This window comes from Sus scrofa, chromosome 17 (assembly GCF_054392235.1).
Source record: "Sus scrofa isolate SSC_HxYL_T2T_F1_AM1 chromosome 17, Sscrofa_HxYL_maternal_Yorkshire_Landrace_v2.0, whole genome shotgun sequence".
Lineage (NCBI taxonomy): Eukaryota > Metazoa > Chordata > Mammalia > Artiodactyla > Suidae > Sus > Sus scrofa.
The window spans coordinates 54,289,796-54,311,389 of NC_139399.1; the positions used below are offsets into that span (position 1 = coordinate 54,289,796).

Sequence of the window (21,594 nt, forward strand, 5' to 3'; positions counted from 1 at the left end):
TCCTGAGCATTGGCTGCTCCCTGTTCACAGCTGCCCTCTTTGTCCCAATCATTGTCCTGGACCACGGAGGGGTGCCCCATCCCCACAGAGCTGCCCTCAGTTAATGACCCAATAGCGGAGCAGCCAACTCCATGGTACCCGGGAAGCAGTGTCTGCTGCATCCTTCCTCTTCTGAGGATGTTGGTCCAGCCCATGGAGCCTGGGGGAGCCTCATGCCACACGTGCTGAAAAAGCACCCAGGCCTCTGCCACAGATGCCCCCACCTGCTCCTGTGCTCCCAAAGCTGCCCCCTCTCCCGAGCTCCACAGCCTTGGAGTAGACCGGGTACCACGGTAGCCATGACATCCCCAATCTGCCAAGGCCAGTCTGTGGCCTGGGCCTGCCATACCTCGAGGTCACATTTTATTGCCTGGTCCCTAATGCAACGCCCCTGGCATCGTGAGGATCCTGAGCTCCTGCCGAGAGCTCCCACCCTACCCCCACCATTCATGGAGCTGGCCCAGGGACCCGAACCGCTTGTCCTTCCCAGTGCCAAGCCCCTGCTTCAGCCACCTCCACCTCACAGCTCCCCCCACCCAGATACTTTGGACTCCTAGCAGGGGGGTCAGCCGGGGCAAAGACCCAGCCCCCCGCAACCCCAGAAGGAAGGCGTGGCTGGTCCTAAGAATGCCCAGGGGAAATCCCTCGAGGGCTATGTACTGATTTCCACATTCGACCGGATATGGGCTCCATGGCACAGACGGGCCTTCCAGTTCATTTTCAGAGTCCAGGATGCTAAAATTCAATTTACTCATTCAGCTGGGATACAAACAGCCGAGCAGTGACTCTGCTAGGCCTTCAGCAGAGCATCGGGGAGGCCAAGTGGAATCGAACCCAGATTCTGCTGGCCTAGGAGCTTAAGCCGAGCTGGGGAGGCAGAGAAGGAAAACAATCATATTTAATTAATCACAAGATTATAATTTTATCTCATCAATCATAAACATATAAAATCAATATCATGTGATCAGTGCCAAAAGAAGGGAGCCAGGAGAATGCAGAAGAGGGGTGTCCAGTCCAGCCGGCATCTGCGAAGGCTTCCTGGACGAGGTGACATCTGTCCAGTGACCAGGACTGAGCCAGAGGACTGAGCCAGAGCAGAGAACAGGCCTGTGGTTCCAGAGTGCCACACTTTCCTGACCCCAGACCCCAGTGGTTGACTCTGTGGTTGTGATTCTCCAAAGGGGAATCCCTGCATATATGAAATAAAGATTTGCTGTATAGCACAGGGAACAATATTCAATATCTTGCAATAACTTAAAAGGGAAAAGAATTATTAAAAAGAATACAGATGTGCGTGTATGTATGTGTATGTAACAGAATCACTTTGCTCGATACCTGAAACTAATACAATATTGTAAGTCAACTATACTTCCATTAAAAAAAAATTAGCCAACTAAGCAAAGACAAAAAAAGGAGTTCTCTGGAAGAAGCTGGGGCTGAGTCTGCACAGTTGCACAGGGATCTCTTTGAGTCAGGAACAGGGGTGGCTATCACACCTGGCGCTTATTGCTAAACCCGTGACCTCTGCATCCTCCTCCCGGGGTCTGGGCCAGCCCCGACCCTCATCGGCAGAGTGGGGGTGGCGGAGGGTGCTGAGTGCATTGGTATTTTGTGTGTGGGGGGGTATATTGTGAAGGTAGGAGTGGGAAATGGTCCCATGTGTTTCATGGGGTGGGGGGGGGTATGCACGTGTGTATTTGCATGTCTTGTGCACGCATGCATGCTTGTGCGGTGTGCATGTGTGTGGTGTGCTTGCGGACCACCAGATCAGCGTAGACACATGTGGAGCTGGAGTGTGGGGCGGAGGATACAACATGGGCTCAGCACCCAGAAGACAAACAGATATGTGCACACATGTACGGCACACACACACTCACATCTTACACGTGCACAGCACCTGGGCACACAGGCCAACCACATCACAAACCACACACCCACAATGCCCAAGCCTACATCCCAGCAGGTCGTGGCTGGTCCTAACACAGGGAACTTTCCTTCCCATATGGAGATGGAATAACAGCAATAATCATGCTCTCTAAAGACGTCACATGTATTAACTCCTTATTATCCACAGCAACTCAGAGACCGTTACTCACCCCAAGCCCCAAGTCACATGGAGAAGGAACTTACTCAGGCTCACAGACTCAGAGCCATAGTCTCCCAGGCAAGGGGTGCCCGGAGCCCTCCCTCATCACCGCATGCCATAGCCCTTCTGGCCTCAGTTTCACCCCAAAGGCAGGTGTAACTGAGGCCAGAAGGCACATCCACCTGCCACCCACCAGCCCATCTGACCTTGTCCATACCTGACCTTCTGCTCTTAGAGATAGGCTTTGCATGGAGGAAGGCTGCCCTCCAGAGGTTCCTATTAAATACAATGCAAGTTAGGGAGCTCCCGTGGTGGCTCAGCAGAAACGAACCCCACTAGTATCCAGAAGGATGCAGGTTCAATCCCTGGCCTCACTCAGTGGGTTAAGGATCGGGCATTGCTGTGACCTGTGGTGTAGACAGACCCAGTTCAGATCTGGCATGGCTGTGGCTGTGGTGTAGGCCTGCAGCTGCTGCTCTGATTCAACTCCTAGCCTGGGAACTTCCATATGCTGTAGGTATGGCCCGAAAAAGCACACACACACACACAAAAACCCCAAAACCAAAACACACACACAAAAAACAAACCACACACAGACACACACACAGACACACAAACAAAGCAAGTGAATTGACATTCATTCAACAAATATCTAACGAATGCCTGTTAAGTGCCAGGCATTGTGTGCAGTGCTGCAACACAGTGAGAAATAAGACAGCCAGGTCCTTGCCCTCTTGGAGAAATAAAGCATTAAACAAGGACAGCCACCAGCACAAGACATCAAATGCTAAGGATGCTTAGAGGGGCTCCAAAATAGTCCCTCCAAGCAAGATGAGGCGCAAGAATAGAGGTGGTCCTGTGTAAGACTGGGAGAAGCAGGTGAAGGAAGGGCTTTTGAGGAGATGAGCCTGGTGCCTCTGCCACGCAGCTGTCCCCTCCCGTGGGATACGGTGTGGATGGTGCCAGGATGCTGGCTTGGGGAGGAGGGAGCTCTGGGTATGAGTGTGTCGCAGGTAGTGATGCTGCTTGTCCCCAACTGCGAATCAATTTCTCCCACATGGACACTTCGGAGGCAGCGCTGGTCACCTGCACTGGCCCATAGGAATGGTTCCAGTCAATATATTTTTACACAAACAACGGATGAGTAAGAAGGATGGTTTGAGATGGTGACAAACACTCAGAAGACAACCTCATAGGGTGACACGAGAGGAACGGCTGGAGGGAGCTTGGGGCCACTTCAGAAAGGGCACTCAGGGCGCAGAGCAGAGCCCTAAGGAGGTAAACGAACCAGCAGTGACGATGTCTGAGACTACAGTTTCCCAGAGAAGAAAAGGCTCCTGGAGAGGCCCCCGGGCAGGAAGCAGCTGGCTTGCTCTGGAACAGCAAGGAAACCAGAGAGGCTGGGGAATGATCAAAGGTGAGTATGGCAGGAGGTGGGTTTGAGGATGCTGCCAGTGGCCAGAGTGGGACTTCTAGGCCGTGATAGAGAGTTTGGACTTCATTGTTCAGTGAAGTCATTCCAGTGAAGGAGGGATGGGATCCAAACAGCCTTTTTTGCAAGATCGCTCTGGCTGTCGAGAGGGGAGTGGATGGTAGCGGAGGGAGCGTGGGAGCAGGGAGACGCTTCAGGGGGCTGTGCTGTCATCCAGGAGAGGGAAGGAGGTGGCACAGGACAGGGTGGTGACAGTGGCGGAGAAGGATTTGGATGGCTCTGATGCACCGCATCCCTGGAAACTGGACAGGGACTTGGGGTGCAGTGGGACACAGACACTGGCCCAGAGGAGCAGCACAGGGTGAGGGGCCTCAGCCCCCATCTCTCCCCCGCTGTTCCCTAGCCGGGCCCCCCCATGTACCCTGGGATGAATACTAACTTTGAGAGATGGCAAGGGAATCGGTTAGAGGACTGGGCAGGAAAGCGCTTTCTAAACTGCAGCCTGGAAGCAGTAAGAGAAATGACTTTGAGGACATTCCAGTCAAGGGAGACGTGGCCACAGAGGCCAGCCGTGACTTGGCTGTCATTCTTGGGTACGGGCTTATTGTGTCCCCTCAAAATACACATGTTGTAGCCTAACCCCCAAAGGGAGGGTACTTGGAGGTGACTGGGTTTATGTGAGGTCGTGGGATGGAGCCCCTAGGATGGGGTTGGTGCTCTTGTGAGAAGGCAGAAAGGACTTTCTTCTCTCTCTCTCTCTCCTTCCCTCCTTCCCTCCCTCCCTCTCTCTCTCTGTCCTGTGAGATCACAGTGAGAAGGCAGCCATCCGGACCCACAAGAAAGAGCTCTCATCCGACACTGGCGGCACCTTGGTCTTGGACATCCAGCCTCCAGAATCGAGGGAAAATCCATTTCTGTGGTTGAAGGCCCCCAGTCCGTGGTTCTTGTCACAGCAGCCTGACTGATGGATCTGCCTTCAGAGTTAGGAAGGGCTCTCGAGGGGCAAGAAAAGGGGGCAGGACCTCGTGGTGACTGGACCCCGCAGGACCAAGCAGGGCTTGGCATCCTGAAAAGATGCCTGCAGGACGCCGATGGGAATTTCGTGCTGTCTTCTCACAGCAATTAGCATGTGCACAGGAGGAAGAATGTTAAAATCCAAGGTCCTTGACCTCAACTTTGAAACCAGTAATACGGAGGGAGCTTGAAAAGTCAAACTATGCTATGCTGCTTCTCACAACACTATTCTCCACGCCTTCCAGCCCCTGACTCCCACCACCTTGCCTCCAGACCCGCAATTCTTGTAGTATTTCTTTTGTTACTTAACAAATGAATATGGGTACTCTGCTTTTTTTTTTTTTTTTTCTATTTTAGGGCTACACTCGAGGCATATGAAGGTTCCCAGGCTAAGGGCTGAATCGGAGCTATAGCTGCCAGCTTACGCCACAGCAACACCAGATCCAAGCCACGTCTGCGACCTACACCACAGCTCAGGGCAACGCTGGATTCTTAACCCACTGAGCGAGGCCAGAGATCGAACCAGCGTCCTCAAGGATCCTAGTTGGGTTCGTTAACTGCTGAGCCATGACGGGAACTCCAACTGCTAGTTCTTTATTTATCCATTATAAATATTATTTATTCACTTCCCCCCACCTAAGGAATATTTACGATACTTTTTGAAAACCTACTCTGTGCCGGGCATTTTACATATAAAGTCTGTTTTATTTCTCACACAAGCCTGTAACATAGCTGCCATGGAGCCCGTTTTACAAATGAGAAAACAGAGGCACAGAAAGATGAAGCAATTGATCCCAGAATAAGTCAATGGCAGGAGTTCCCCCCCGTGGCTCAGCAGGTTAAGAATTCGACTAGTGTCCATGAGAAAGTAGGTTCGATCCCTGGCCTCACTCAGTGGGTTAAAGATCTGGTGTTGCCGTGATCTGTGCTGTAGGTCGCAGACGTGGCTCAGATCTGAGGTGTAGGCCAGCAGCTGCAGCTTCGATTCAACCCTGAGCCTGAGAACCTCCATATGCCGTTAGTGCGGCCCAAAAAAGCAAAATAACAATAATAACAATAAGTCAGTGGGCAGAGCCAGGGTCTGGACCACAGTCCTTTGGCCTCCATACTCACAGTGGTATGTTAGAATTTCTCCACCGTGTCACTGTGGACATTTGGGGCCCGGCAATTCTTTGCTGGGAGGTGGGGGGCACTACCCTGTGCCTCACAGCATGTTTGGCAGCATTGCTGTCCTGTTCCCACTAGATGCCAGGAGAACCCCTCTCCCCTGCCATGTGACCACCAAGAAGTAGCCTGGGCACAGCCAGTGACCCCTGGGAGATCAAACTGCCCCAGTTAAGAACCACCAGTGTGGGAGTTCCTACCGTAGCTCAGCAGGTAAAGAACCCGACTAGTATTCACGAGGAGGTAGGTTCCAACCCTGGCCTCGCTCAGTGGGTTAAGGATCCGGTGTCGCCATGAGCTGTGGTGTGGGTCGTAGATGCGGCTCGGATCTGGTGTTGCTGTGGCTGTGGTGTAGGCTGGCAGCTACAGCTCTGATTCAGCCTCTTGCCTGGAACTTCCACATGACGTGGGTGCGGCCCCAAAGTGAAAAGAAACCACCAAAGCATTGGAAGCTTGGGCTGGTCTTCCCATGGCCGCGGAGGGGCGCTGCTTTAGGCGGGGAGATGGGCTCTGCGCAGGCCTGGGCTTTTGAGGCTCCCGCTCTGGCCACGCCCTCCTCCGGGGTGATAGGTCCGTGGGGCCAAGAAGCCACGCCCACTGGAGCCGCCGCCTTTCTGCGCTGTATTCCCTCTTCCAGGGCCTGCCGGTGCTGGTGACCAGTTCTCCCGGCTGTTGTGTTCCTACCCCCGGGAGAAGGAGGGAGGTGGGCGGAACTGGACGTTTGAATTAGGTGGCCTGTGCCCCTCCGCTGCCGGCTGCGTGTCAGAGGTGGGAAGACAAGGGTGATGGGCTCTGGGCGGGGGCCTCAAATCTCAGGGCCGGCCTGCTCAGTCCCCTGCTGCTGCTGTAGCTGGTGGGAATGTGGGTGTGGGGTACACATCCTTTTTTTTTTTTTAATTTTTAGGGGCGCACCCACAGCATATGGAGGTTCCCAGGCTAGGGGTCTAATCAGAGCTACAGTTGCCGGCCTACACCACAGCCACAGCAACGCGGGATCCGAGCCAAGTCTGCCACCTACACTGCAGCTCACAGAAATGCTGGATCCTTAACCCACTGAGCAAGGCCAGGGATCGAACCTGCGTCCTCATGGATACTAGTTGGGTTCGTTACCCACTGAGCCACGATGGGAACTCCTTTTCACCTCTTTTTGTGGAGAAAAAAGGGGTGGGGTTAGGGCTCATATGTCTCCAATTTTGCTTACCCTTCCTCAATATTATTCTATCTCATTAAATTGTCAGAGCCACTCCACGGGATCGGGGCAGGGGGTGAAGGGTCAAGGTGGAGGTGAACGTCCCTGTGTTACCCATTTGTGTCTGGCAGAATGGGACACTGTGAAGAGGTGTCACGTCCACCTCCAGCTCACCATCATCTGTCCCAGGAAACTCACACATCTGATGTGGAGCCACACACCCTGCAATTCCTTAAAGAATGTTTACTGACCCGTCAGGGGACAGCACTGAAAGACAGGACTGCCTCTTCTGTCTCTGGAATGACATTGGGCCACAACCGTTATTTGTCACCTCTCCTGACTGCCTTCCTGAACCTCCAAGCTTCCCCCAGTGCTTTTTTTTCCCACTCCACAAAATGTTATTAGTGTAAATGGAGTCAAAAATTGTTATTGGCATACATCAAGTTGCGCTTTCAAATGATGTCGGAGCTGGGCAGGTAAGATACACCAGGGAAAGAGACGACAGGGCATGGTGAGTTCTGTGGCTAAGTGTAGGCTGACTGCCCTGCCTAAAAACATTCAACGTTTTGGGTTTTTTTTTTTTTTTTTTTTGTCTTTTTTCTTTTTCTAGGGCCGCTCCCATGTCATGTGGAGGTTCCCAGGCTAGGGGTCCAATCGGAGCTGTAGCCACCGGCCTACACCACAACCACAGCAATGTGGGATCCAAGCCGCGTCTGCAACCTACACCACAGCTCACGGCCACGCCGGATCCTTAACCCACTGAGCAAGGCCAGGGACTGAATCCGCAACCTCATGGTTCCTAGTCGGATTCGTTAACCACTGAGCCATGATGGGAACTCCAAATTCAACGTATTTTAAAACACCAGGCTGGCCTGAACCCAACAAATTTGCCAGCCAAGTTCACCCTCCAAGTATCTAGTCTGTGCCCTCCATTTAGAGTGTGGTTAAGAGTTACGGCCTTGAAGATGGACAGAGAGACCTTGGTTTAAACCTTAGCTTCTTACCTGCAAAAACAGAGTGGTGTTTGAAATCATAGAGCTATTGTGAGGAATCTATGAAATAATGCATGTAAAGTGCTTGTGCAGGGCCTGGCATATAGTAAGTGCTTAATTTATAGTAGCTGTTATTATTATGGTGAATCAGAGAATAGCAGTGGTGATGAATTTTTTAATAAAAGCAGCTTTCTCGAGCGAATTTGTGAGTACCTTTATGTGTGGAGCGGTGGCGCCGCCTGGTGGTCACCCACAAAAACTGCAGCACAGAGTAGCAGGACTAAGAGGAGCCAAGTTGGGCTTTAGGGTCAGAGACAATGAGTTTGAATCCAGTTCCGCCAGATATAAGTATATAACAGGTCATTCACTGAACTCAACCCTGACCCTCCATCCCCCACCTCCAACAATTACAATCCCTGGAGTGGCTGTGACAATTTAATGAGACAATATAATGTCACTCAGCTGTGCAAGTGGTATTAATAGCCTTTAATAAGGCCTGGCCATGATCCTAGATGATGCTGGCATGATCCTAGCACTCAGAAGGCCACTGGACCCACACTGCTAATGTCCTTCCCTCTCGTTAGAAGGCAATAGGTGAGTGCATATTTTTTCTTCTATTGGCTGGGGGTGAGGAAGGCTTACTTTGGCTTGAGGCCCAAAAACAAACAAACAAATGAACAAAAAACCCAGATCCCCTGTGGTTACCTCAGATTTTACCGGAGCAAAATATTCCTTTGGATTATGCAGTGTTCCATCCAGACTTCTCTTTGAAAGTGAAAACGCCCTTGGAATGAAGATAATTAGCATCAAATGCCGGGGGAGAAATGAGTGTGTCACCGCTTTCCTCCCAAACTGGAGGGGCCTGGTGACACTTTGTGTTGTCGCTATCTCCAGCTGGACACACACACTCTCCACCCCGCTTGCTGTTCTGCCTGGAGAGGAGACTTCCTTCCTTCTCAGAGGTCGGGGGAGAAGGTGGAGCCTATGCCACAGGCACAGCCAGATCTGAGCCACATGCAACCTACACCACAGCTTGAGGCAATGCCAGATCCTTAATCCATGAGGGAGGCCAGGGATTGAACCTGCATCCTCCTGAATACTGGTCAGGTTCTTAACCCTCTGAGCCACGACGGGAACTCTGGATTTTAAAAAATCATATTGTTAAAGCTTTTTATGAGTTTGGTTTGCAGTTACATGTAGCCGAAAGCATCCTGACATTGTGTGATGAGAACTCATTTGGCCCAAGAGAATGCCATTGGGCAGTGGGTGCATTCTGAGGGGCTGGCTGTTCAGGAAGAAAAATGAGGCTGGAGGTTGCTTTTCTGCCTGCTGATATTTTGTTCTTTTGTCTCCGGGGAAGTTGCCTCCTTGCGATCCTTTTCCTCTCCCCTCCGTTTCCCCACTGGGGACACGTTGGAAATACCATCCTGGCTGAGCTTAAGCACCAGCCACCTGGTGGCCCAGACCCCAGGCCCCTTCTGCAGTGGTAACATGTTGTCACCTTTACAAGGACACCTCTGAAGTCAGACTGCACAGGTTTAAATCCTGACCCTGGATAACTTAATATCTTTGTCAGTTTCTGCATCTGTAAAATGGACACAGTAACAATATGTACAGCACAGATTAGTGCCTGGCCCACATCGAGCCCACCCCCAAAAGATGGTGCAGGAGGAGCTATGTGACATGGGGGACCCAGTGCAAAATGAGAACGCAGCGTCCTTGTTCAAAAATTAAGACCTTTCAAGATGCTGACAGCAAAGCATTAAACCAAGGCTGGGGTGCATGTAGCTGGCCCTGGGTGGTAACTATGGTGATTCTGGGTTCACAGAGAAAGTGAGAAACAAAGCTCAGAATGGTACCCTTCGCTGACCCAGTAGCCCCAGGGCATGAATAGCTAGCTCTAACATCACTAAAAATGGGGGCTGAGAGAGGACCTGATTGTGCCCTCTTGGCTGGCGGGGCCCACCCACAGTCAGCCTGTGGGCAAAGCGCCACTGTCCCCTCAGTCCTGGCTCTGTCACTGACTTGCTGGGTGGTTCTGGCAAGTTGCCAGCCTTTCTCCCGCCTCCATTTCCCCTGTGATTGGTGAGGGGCCAGATTAGCTGATATCTTAGCCCCTCCACCTCAGCAACCTTGGAGGTCGTATCTTCAAGCTTCTTGAAGGGAACCTTTCCTTCTGTCCCCAAGCTCCTGCAGGAAACTCTAATCCTGGGATTCCTTCAGTAGTGCAGCAGAAACAAATCTGACTAGGAACCACGAGGTTGCAGGTTCGATCCCTGGCTTTACTCAGTGGGTTAAGGATCCGACGTGGCCGTGAGCTGTGATGTAGGTTGCAGACGTGGCTTGGATCCCACATTGCTGTGGCTGTGGTGTAGGCTGTCGGCTACAGCTCCGATTGGACCCCTAGCCTGGGGACCTCCATATGCCACAGGTGCGGCCCTAAAAAAGACAAAAGACCGAAAAAAAAAAAAAGAAAAAAAAAAAGAAACTCTAATCCGGGAATTCCCATGGTGGTAATGAACCTGAGTATTATCCATGAGGAACGGGTTTCCATCCCTGGCCTCCATCGGTGGGTTAAGGATCCAGCCTTGCGTGAGCTGCGGTGAAGGTCACAGATGTGGCTCAAAGCTGGGGTTGCTGTGCCTGTGGTGTAGGCCAGCAGCTGCAGCTCCAATTCGACCCCTAGCCTGGGAACTTCCATATGCTGCGGGTGCAGTCCTTAAAAATACATACAATTTTAAAAAAAGAAAAAAGAAAAAAAAAAGAAATCCTGAATCCTCTCATCCACTCACTTCCAATATATGAATCCCCTCAGCAATCCCCCTGTCCAGTAGCCATCTGCTCTTAGCCGGCTTACCTCCAGGAGGCGCACTCCTTTGCTGTGGGAAAGTCAAAGCTCTGCCCTTCCCTCCCTGTGAATCTCTGAACCCATCATTCCATCTCTCCAAGCCTCCATTTCCTCATCAGTAAAACAGAGAGACTCATAGAGACAGCGTGGGGTTGCTGTGAAGATTGAATAAGAGTACATATATCAGGAGTTCCCGTCGTGGCTCAGTGGTTAACAACTCCAACTAGGAACCATGGGGTTGTGGGTTCGATCCCTGGCCTTTCTCAGTGGGTTAAGGATCTGGTGGTGCTGTGAGCTGTGGTGTAGGTCACAGACACAGCTCGGATCCCATGTGGCTGTGGCTGTGGCTGTAGTGTAGGCCAATGGCCACAGCTCCGATTAGGCCCCTAGCACTATGCTCAGAGCTTCATTCACAGTTTTAATCTTAAGAAGCAGGTGGCATCGTTATCATCATCTTGGGAAAGAAAATCAAGAAATTTGAGAGGTTAAAGGACAGAGCCAGGATTGGAACCAGCAGCCTGAATTTAGAGTTATTGAGCCAAGCCACACAGCCAATTCTGCCACTGGATAAAGTAACCCACAGACGCCTGACTCCACTGACTGTAAGGGTTCCCTCCCTCCATGGACCTGCAAGACAGAGCAGAGAGAAACAGAGGGAAGGAGCAGCTCAGCCTCCACAGACACAGTCAAAATTTTGCACAAAGAAAAAAAAATGAAGAACTATTTTAATTTCAGCGTACATGCAAGTTTTGCGTTTTACAGTTTAGCTATTGTTTTCATCTTGAGCTACATGATTGAGGGTGTGCCATATAACTTTTCCAAGCTTGAGGCCTCCAGAGGTCGTCCTCTGGGCCTGCACCTCTCCCAGCACAGCTGGGTCCTTTGTGGGTTCATCAGAGATGAAGAAATTTCTCTTCTTGCCCTGAATCCCCAGTCTGAATCCCACAGCTCCCAGGCCCCTCCCTTTTTCCAGGCACTGGAAGAATCTTGCCAAAACCCCAAGGCAGTGGTCAGTAAGTATGGGCCCTGGAAATGTCCACAAGGTGGTTTTAAGTTCCCTTGTGGCGTAAGACACCGTAAAAGGATGCTGGACCTGGGACAGGGTAAACTTCTAGACCTGCCAGTGGTCAAGGCTGGAGAAGGGGCCAGCCTGGCTGCGTGCTGTACTTCAGCCACCAGGGGGCGCCCGACTCTGACCCGCCTTACCTGATTCCTAGGTTCGGAAGGGGGCTCAGGAATAAGCTTTCTTTTCAAACGGTTCCATGTGATTCTGATTAAGCCATGCTCCTGCACCCCAACTCCATACCCCTACTTTACACACACACACACACACACACACACACACACACACACAGCCAGTCTGTAGATAGCCAACTGGGCTGGCTACTCCCCGCTCCCCTCATCACCTGCTGAACCACAAGGGGGAACTCTGAAAGTCTGCATTTCTCACTGCTCTCAACAACTGGGCTTTACATAAGCTTCCACATTCAATGTTATCCTGACTACAACCCCTGCATTATTATTTTCCCTATTTTATAGATGAGGAAACTGAGGCTCAGAGAAGTGAAATAAGGACACCGAGCAGGACTAGAGCCCAAGGGGGCCAGTTTCAAAAGGCAGGATCTCAGAGTTCCTGCTGTGGTGCAGTAGGATTGGCTCTGTCTCGGGAGCCCTGGGACGCAGATTTCACCCTCAGCCGGGCCCAGTGGGTTAAGGATCCCATGTTGCCACAGCTGCGGCTTAGGTTGCAACTGCGGATCAGACCTGATCCCTGGCCCGGGAGCTCCATATGCAATGGGCAAGCCAAAAAAAAAAAAAAAAAAAAAAAAAGGCAGGATCTTTCTTCCACTACATGCTGGTCTGGAAATCTGCTCTAGAAACTCAGGGTCTGTCCTAGAAGGTCAGCGGCCTTTTGGGGCGCCCCTCCAAAATGGAAGCCCTTCAACTGCCCCTCAGGAGCTATTATAGGAACTGAGAGAGACGGGGGGCCTGGACCGGCATGATCCGGGGTCCTGGCCTCTCTCGTCCCCCTTCAGCCAGTCCCTTGTCCTGGGCCCACAAGTAGACACTGCAGCCCAGCCAGAGCCTGTGACCAGATGCAAGTTTATTATTGCACAGACGGCAGCTTCCCGAACCCTCACCCCAAACACTCCCCCCCCCCCAAACAAGACCCAGGAGTTCTGGTGGCCAAAGGCTATCCCCGGCCCTGGGCCAGATCAAAAACGCAGGACAGGGACAGGGACCCCAACGCCGAGGCCTGGAGCCTGTCAGCCTTGAGCAGTGCCCCCAGCCCACCCCCCTCACTCCCTAGTTGGCCAGAAAAGCTCCCACACAAATACAGAGCCCGTAGATGATGAGAGAACCCCCGTTCCTCTCTGCAGAAAGGCAGTCTAAGGTTCCAACCACGCCTTGAGGCCCCAGCGGTGCCTGAAACAGTGAGTGTAAAGCCGAGGAGCCGCGGGGAAGGTTCCCAGGTACTGAGAGAGGGAAAGCCGAGCCCATCCGAAGCAAACGTCAGGTCCAAGAGCTGCTCTGGGGAGGCCAGGCCGAGACGCCCCAAGAGACAGAAAGAGAGCCCTGCTTGGTGCCATCACTGTGCCCTTCCCTGGGCTCGGAGGGGCCTAGAAGGTGGTCCCTCCATCCTCCCTGGGACAGAGGCCGCAGCCCCTCCCACTGCCACCCCCACCCCCAGCCAGCACCAGGGCCCAGAGAACCAGGGTGGTTCAAAACCCCCCGTAATGGGCTACATGCAAATACCATCTTCTGCCAAGCAAGCTGAGGGGCTTATTATCACAGACTGCGCCCCGTGGGAGCCCCAGATTTGCTCCCCTCTCCCCAGGAAATGCTCGTGGACAGGACAGGTATCCTGTCTTCAGCACCAGCCTGAGTCTGCCCCCGGCGAAATTGGCCCTGGCTTCCATGCTCACAGTTCCCCAAGCCTGCAGTGGCCCCTGGGAGGGGAAGCAGTCCAGCCCATTTATGGGGCATCCCCGAGCTTGATGTCACCACCCCCGTGTCCCTGCAGGGCGACCCCTTCTCACCCTCAGCATCCTGGAGACCCCACATGCAATGCCAGCCCCAGGCTCAGACACACTAGGCATCAGGGCCACCCTAACTGCCCCTGAGCCCTTCTCCCCACCCCCACCCCCCGGCTACCTGGTCAGTGGGGCTTTCCAGCCGAAGGCCCCAATTCCTCATGTCTCCCCCTTGGTCCAGAGGGAAGCTAACTAGACCGGTGGGAGGAGATTGGAGCACTGTATCCTGGGATATTCAAACTGAGCATGTCCAAGTCCTCTACTGTCATCTGGGACCCCTGTAAGCAAGGGACAGAGTGCGGGCGGGCTCCGGGCGTGAGGGGGGAGGACCGGTGCGCTGTCTGAGAGTCTCCCGTGCTGGCCCACCGAGGGCATCGCGTCACTCCCTCCCCTGGCCTGGGATGCCTCAGCCCCGCAGCAGAGGGCAAAATAAATCAGGGAGGGTAGAAAGAAGGGGGCTGGGATTTAATATTAACATCCTGGTTTGGGGACTTCTCCCAAAACAAAGAAAAACCTGGGACAGGAGTGACCTAGGGGCGAGGATGAGGATGGGGACAGAGCAGATTGGGGAGTTCAAGACCAAGGTTCTTGCATCAGGGCTTTCCCTGCCACTGGGCAGAGAGCCTGGGAGGGTGCCCAGCATTTTCTCTTCCTCTGGGCACCACCTGCCACGTGGCACAGGCACCCCTGGAAGCCTCCTGAAACATCTGTGGTGTGGATGCAGGCTGGACCCCAGCATCCAGGTCGAGTCCAGTCCTCCTCGGCCGCCCTGCCTGGCACTGCAAAAAGATGGGTCCGCGCGTCCTCAGCAGGAACTCCTGGCTCTGCAAAGAGGCAGCAAGACGGTCAGGCAAGAGGACTGGGCGAGGGAAGGAGGGGGAGAGGGGAGGAAGGGAGGGCGGGCGAGGCTGAGCCAAGCTCCAGGCAGGGTTCAAGCCTCAGGAAGTGTCCTCTCTGGGGCAAGACCTCCGCCGCCGCCACCGCCGCCACCACACACCCCACCCCCACCTCCCCGAGCCCCCAGGGCGGCCTTGCTCCTCGGATCTGACTCAGTGACCCCAGAGACAAGTCCCGGAGGCCTCCCCTGGCCCCTGCAAGGCACCTGCTGGATGCCGTCTCTGCCTGTTCACCGCCTCTGTCTGGTACTCTCTTCCCTTCCTCCCTCCTTCGCCACTGCCATCTGGCTCACCCCTCTCCATCCTTCGGGCCATCAAGTTGGCAGTCCTCGTGGCAACCCAGACTCCCTATGAAGCATGGACCTGCCCCAGCCCACCGCCATCCCTGAGCTCAGCATCCACCCCCAGGACAGCACCTACCAGGCTAATACTGTCATTGGCTATTTATCCAGTGATAGGACAGGGATTTCTTCTCCTTCTTCCCTCTGACTGAGTAGGAACCTCCAGCCCACACTAATGTAGGATGCGGGGGCGGGGGGGGAGACTTTGGCGGGGGGGTGGGTGCAGGGCAAGAGGCAGAAACTCTTAGCATCACAAGCACAGAACTTACAGAGTAAGAGCTGGTCCTAGCAGGGGAAAGATTTTATTTGCCTTGTAGACAGGCCACCCTGAGCCCAGCGAAGGCCACTTTCCTTCAGCCCAGCCCAGCCGGCTTCCTTTTCACAGGACCTTACCCAGCCCCCAAGCTCCACCACAGGGAGAAAACCAATTGATGGAACCAACCGACTGACAGCAGGGTCTCAGGAAGAGAGGACTGAGCATGGGTGCAAGCAAGAGAGAAATGGAGCACAGGGAGAAGGGAATCCAGCCATCCCAGGGGACTTCAGTCTAGACCCGCGGGCTGTCTGCAGGGAGGGAGTCAAGAACTGCTTTGCTTGACATTTGAACCCCAAGACTTAAATAACAAGCCATAACGCAGAGGTTTACTTTCATATTCTCCCCATTTCTTAGGGCAGGAATGAGTCCCTGCCGTAGCCCTAGATCCCAGCAGAGCAGATGCTCAATACATGGTGGTTAAATGAATGAATGAGGAGTTCCCATCGTGGTTCAGTGGTAACGAACCCAACTAGTATCCATGAGGATGCAGGATGGATCCCCAGCCTTGCTCAGTGGGTTAAGGATCCCAGCGTTGCCGTGGCTGTGGTGTAGGCCTGCAGCTGCAGCTCCAATTCGACCCCTAGCCTGGGAACTTCCATATGCTGCGGGTGCAGCCCTAAAACAACAAATAAAGAAATAAATAAAAATAAAGTGGATGAGTTAGTGAATGAATAAATGGAGCCCTCAGGGCTCACCTAATAGAGATCGGGTGCTTTGCAGATGCTGAGCTAAAGAGAGAGGGTGCATTCGTGCGTGTGTGCGTGTGTGTGTGTGTGTGTGTGTGTGTGTGTGTTGGGGACAGACCTCTCAAATCCACACACTCCAGGTCCCTGCCCCTGCTGGTGGATGGGCCTCAGTTAACCACTGGACGCAGGCCCAGCAGGCAGCAGACCCTTACTTCCGTGCGCCGCCCCCCCCCGCCCCCCACCGGCCGCACCTGGTGGATGAAGTCAGGTCAGGAGGTGAACGAAGAGGATGGCCAGGCCGATGTTGAGCAGGATCACCATGCAGATGAGGACGGTGTTGGGGACCTGGGGACAGCGGAGAGAGGCTGCCTGAGTCCTCAGGAGAGCACCTCCCTCTCCCCATTTCTCACCCTCTTGCTCACTGCTGGGTCCAGCGCCTGGACAGACCATCAGAGCTGGAAGGACTCTTGGAAATAATTAACCAAACTGCCAGGGTCCAGAGAGGGGGCGAGAACGTGTCCCAAAGCACACAGTGGGTGGAGTTGGGCCTGGAACCCAAGAACTCGGCCTTCCCCACTGCTAATTCCTCTGGGGCTGCATCCATCCGTCCCTTAGAGCCAAGCTTCAGTCTCTGGGGCAGCAGCTGCTGGCTCCCAGCCTCCCAAAACAAGGCCCCTACTGGACCCCTCCCGACCTCTGAAAGCCCTCCCTGCTACATCTTGTAGCAGATGCAACTGGTACCCAGACTAGATGCCCCATCGGCAGGTGCACCCTACCCCCCTCTTCCAGCCACTTAGGATTCCTGGCCTTCTCCTTCTTCAAAGAACTGCTTGTAGCTGGAATCTAATATCCAGCACAAACAAACATTTCCACAGAAAAGAAAATCATGGACCTGGAGAATAGACTTGTGGCCGCCTGGAGGGAGAGGGAGGGAGTGGGAGGGATGGGGAGCCTGGGGTTATGGATACAACTTGGAATGGATTTACAAGGAGATCCTGCTGAGTAGCATTGAGAACTATGTCTAGATACTTATACTGTAACAGAACAAGGGTGGAAAAAAAAATGTATACATGTAAGTGTATCTTGGCCCCCATGCTGTACAGCAGAAAAATACATACATCAATAAATAAATAACTGCCCAGACGACCCGAGAAAAAGGCCAGCCTCCCGCCCCAAGGTGGGGGGGTCTCTGTCGTGTGATGGTGAGTTAGGCTGTATGGTTGACTAAGCCCACGTCCCTGCTGGGGTCTACCCCCTGCCCCGTCCTGTGCCACCCCGAATCCTACCTCCGGCTCTCCCACCTCTAGGAAAGCCGCCCTACCGCCAACAGCCTCACCTCCTCCACCTCCACCTCGGCCTCTGCCGCCACCGCAGCCTCCTTCCGAGCTTTCTTCTTGGCCCCGGCCTTGGTCAGCCCTCGGGCCTCCGTCCGGCGCGCCTTGGCCTTGGGCTCGGCTTTGGGGACGATGGGCTTGGGCTCCAGCTTGGCGGGGCTCTCGGGCGCGGGTTCCGGGCCTCGGAGCGGGGGCGCCGACCCTGGGCCGGCGGCGGGGGACGGGGGCGCGGAGCCGGCCGCGGGGACCTCGGGCTCCTCCTCAAAGGGCGGCGGCGCGGGCGGCGCGGTGCGCACGGCGTAGCTGTGGTAGCCCTGGTACAGCGCCACCTCGGGCTCCAGCGACCGCGCGGGCGGCTCCTGCAGCGCCTCGATGGCCATGTGCTCGCTGGCCGGCCGCGCGGGGCTGCGGCGGCCCGCGCCCTCGGATGGCGTGACCGGCCGGCTGCCCTCGCCGCCCGGCTCGCCGTTCCAGGCGCCCGGGCTCAGCAGGCCGTCTTTGGACGTGGCCGCAGGGCGGGGCCGCTTGGGCTGCGGGGGCGTCCCGGCTGGCGACGGAGGGCCAGCCTCGGGCCCGGGGGTCTCGCGCTCGTGCAGCTCCGGGCTCTCGCGGGGCCGCTCCGGGAGCCCCGCGGCGGCGGGGCTCCGGTCGGGGGAATCCAGCAGGCTCTCCGAGTTCTCCAGGATCTCCTGGAGCAGCCGGCGCTTCTGATACTCCGGACCTGCCAGGAATCACATGGGGAGGCGGGATTCGAACCCAGGTCCCAGCACTGGGTGGCAAGCCGCTTAACCCCGCCGAGTCTCATTTACGAACTCAGCCAGCACTGACTTACAGCCACCACGTGCCACCACTGTTCTAGGCAATTCTCAAATATTAACTCGTTAAATCATTTTAAAAACCCTCTGAGATGGATGCTATTATTTAACCTCCAGTGTACAGATGAAGAAAGGTAGGCTCAGAGAGGTGAAATCACTGGCCCAAAGTCACCCAGCTGACCAAGGGCAGAGCCAGGTCTGGCACCCGGGCTGGTCTGGCTCCCGAGTTTCCGCTCTTAACGGTGATAATGGTCTCTTTTCATTCCCTTATCTGAAAAACGGGCCTTGTCACACTATCATACTAGTTCGTGAACACTAATAGAAGGATTTTTTTTTTTTTTTTTTTTTTTTTTTTTTTTAATGCCTGTAAAATGCTGAGCTCAGTGCCTGGCTCACAGCTGGTGACAGCTATTGCCCTAACCACCCAAAGCAGAGGCAGCCAGCCAGTGTCGCTCTTCCTGAGACCAGCAGGGGGCGCACTGTGAAAGGAAGCAACATCTTCCGAGGCACAGATCTGCGCTCCCAGGTCTTCCACCTAGTTTCCCTTTGGTCTCCTTACAGCAACCAAAAATGATTAGAAAATACAAATCTAATCGTGCCACTCACCTTAAAACCCTTCAATGCAGAGAGCACCAATCTCCCACCCTGAAGGGCTCCCACCACTCTATCCAAATGCAAAGTCTGTGTGAGAGCCGGGAGGTCCTCCTTACAGGGCAGCCTCATTCCCCAGAGAGAAGAGACAGGCTGGAGTGGGGCTGGGGTGGGGGGGAACCTCTGATACCCCACCACTATCTCAGTAAGAGACCCCTTGTGTCACCCCATCCCGTGCTTGCACCACACCCCACACCTTCTAGAACTCACAGGCATGCATAAACCCACTTGAGCATCTCAGCTTCCCAGGAAGCAAAGAAAAAGTGTCCATCCCGGGACCTCCCCCACCCTGTCCTGCCCATCCCCTCCCTGGCTGGCCCTACCTGGCTGGTAGAAATCTGGGGCCAGCTCCCTGGCCAAGGTGCGGGCAATGTTGGACTCTTGGTTCGCAGCCAGGGCAGCCTGTTCTGCTGCCTCAGCTTTGGCCCTGGCGTGGCTTGTCCTAAGGAGACAACACGGGGGAGACTCCATTGTACAACTATAAATGCAAATGAGCAATTTTTAAAGTGCTATTAAAAAAAAAAACACAAAAAAAAACAAAAACATGGGGGAGACTCAGGACCTCTCCAGAGAGCCAGCCCTCTGCTCTTTCTCCCCACCCCACAAGGAGACACCATGGACAGAATTTTCATTCATTCCAGCTGTCAATGAATATTTATTGAGCCCCCTGGCCCAGACTGCTGTGCATTTCCCTGACCATTTCCTCTTCTTTCTGGGCACACAGATGGACTACATTTCCCAGTCTCCCCTATAGTTAGGTGTAGTCAGGTGACCGACCAAAGCATTGTGGGAAGGCGGGATTATGCCATTTCCAGGCTTAGTTCACAAAAACCTCTTCTATTATCCTCTATTGTCATCTCTTTTCCCCTGTTGCTGGTAGAATGCAGAGACCAAGGTCCCAGAACAGAGAACTTAACTTCATTTGTGTCACAGATCTTTTTGGCATCTGGTGACACCTATACACCGCTTCTTTGAATAATTGTTTTTTGTTTTGTTTTGTTATTTTGCTTTTCAGGGCTACACCCATGGCATATGGAAGTTTCCAGGCTAGGGGTTGACTCAGAGCTCAAAATGCTGGCCTATGTCACAGCCACAGCAACACCAGATCTGAGCCGAGTCTGTGACCTGGACTGCAGTTCAGGGCAATGCTGGGTCCTTAACCCACTGAGAGAACCCTCGTCCTCAGGGATACTAGTCTGGTTCGTTACCACAGAGCCACACAACAGGAGCTCCCAGAATAATGTTTTTTTAATGCACAAATTACACAGGATTACAATTATATTGACCCACTGTTACCAAAATATTTAAAGGAACAAATTTGTAGTATATATTCTCCTTTATTAACATATTAAACAAAACATTAGCATAATCTATACATTTAAATCAATCATAATTTAAATGTATAGATTAGTATAAAGGCTATTACAAGGATACCTGCAACCATAGTAATGTGACATGAAAATTAGTGACAAAGTCACAGATACTGCTAGTACTGTGATTTCCTGCCCATTTCTGTACTTGAAGAAAATGCTAAATTTCAGTTAGAGGCCAGTAAAAATAAAAATGTGGTTTTCCTATGTCTTCTTTTTTTTTTTTCTTTTTTGGACTGCACCTGCGGCATGTTCCCAGGCTAAGGGTTGAATCCGAGCTACAGCTGCTGGCCTACCATAGCCACAGCAACACAGGATCCAAGCCACATCAGTGACCTACACCACAGCTCACAGCAATGCTGGATCCTTAATCCACTAAGCAAGGCCATGGATCGAACCCGCATCCTCATGGTTTCTAGTCGGATTCATTTTCACTGCACCCCACCAGGAATTCCTGGTTTTCCTATGTGTTGTAGACACTTTGGGGGCCCTTCCCAGATCCCTTCACTGGGCAAATGCACCCAACCCTAGCTGCTGAATTGCCTGCTAATGGCTCCTTGCTGTCCCAGAGAACTGCAACCAATGGAAGCTATCTCGTTCCAGAGATCAACACCCCTCCCCAACCCAGGGAGCCCAGAGCCAATGACTAATGACACCAGCCAGCCCCCTCTTGCCCCAAGAGGAACCAGCCCCAAGTTACAAGTCAGATTCCAGAGCCTCCGTGGGCCCAGGGGATCAGGCTGAAGCAGGACTGTAGGTGAAAACCACATCCTTGCATGGCTCCACTCCTGTCCTTTCCTGCGTCTCTCACTCCTCTCTTCTGAGAGCACAGGCTCCATAAATGTCTGTACAGGAATTCTTGTCTCACACTCAGCTTTCAGGGAATCTAACCTAAGGCAGCATCCAGGTTCATGGACTTCCTGAATGCTATCCACAGAACCAACCCCCTGTGGAGCCCAGGTTAAGAAACACAGTGGAACAAACTTGGATCCACAAACGATTATTGCACAGAGCGAAGTCCCTGCCCACGGTTCCACACTGGGATGCGGAACATTTAAATATTAAATTTAAACATTAAATTAAGCAAGCCTTTGATGTGTACTGCATCAAGCACCTGAAATCTGGGGGATGTTTATTTTGGCTGTTAATCTACCCTAACTAGTAGAAGTGCTTGCTAAAACATTATCGGCAGGGGGAGTTCCCTTGTGGCTCAGTGGGTTAAGGATCTAGCATTTTCACTACAGCGGCTTGGGTTGCTGCTGTGGTGCCAGTTCAGTCCCTGGCCCGGGAAGTTCCACATGCCATGGGCACAACCAAAAATAAAAAAATATATGAATTAACATCCCCACTTATCAAGGGGCATTGTTTTAAAGGAATTGTGAAGAT

General features: G+C 53.3%; 1 protein-coding gene across 1 annotated transcript in view; it reads right to left on the reverse strand.

Moving 5' to 3' along the window:
• Positions 1–12,848: 12,848 nt before the first annotated feature.
• The window catches only part of JPH2 (junctophilin 2), a 74,258-nt gene continuing 65,512 nt past the window's right edge, over positions 12,849–21,594 (reverse strand). The window contains exons 3-6 of the mRNA XM_021077520.2: positions 19,162–19,280; positions 17,375–18,093; positions 16,290–16,383; positions 12,849–14,623 (exon numbers count right to left, since the gene is read on the reverse strand). Of these exons, the coding sequence (XP_020933179.2) occupies positions 16,303–16,383; positions 17,375–18,093; positions 19,162–19,280 (919 nt within the window). The 3' untranslated portion in view covers positions 12,849–14,623; positions 16,290–16,302. The remainder of the gene's footprint in view (positions 14,624–16,289; positions 16,384–17,374; positions 18,094–19,161; positions 19,281–21,594) is intronic.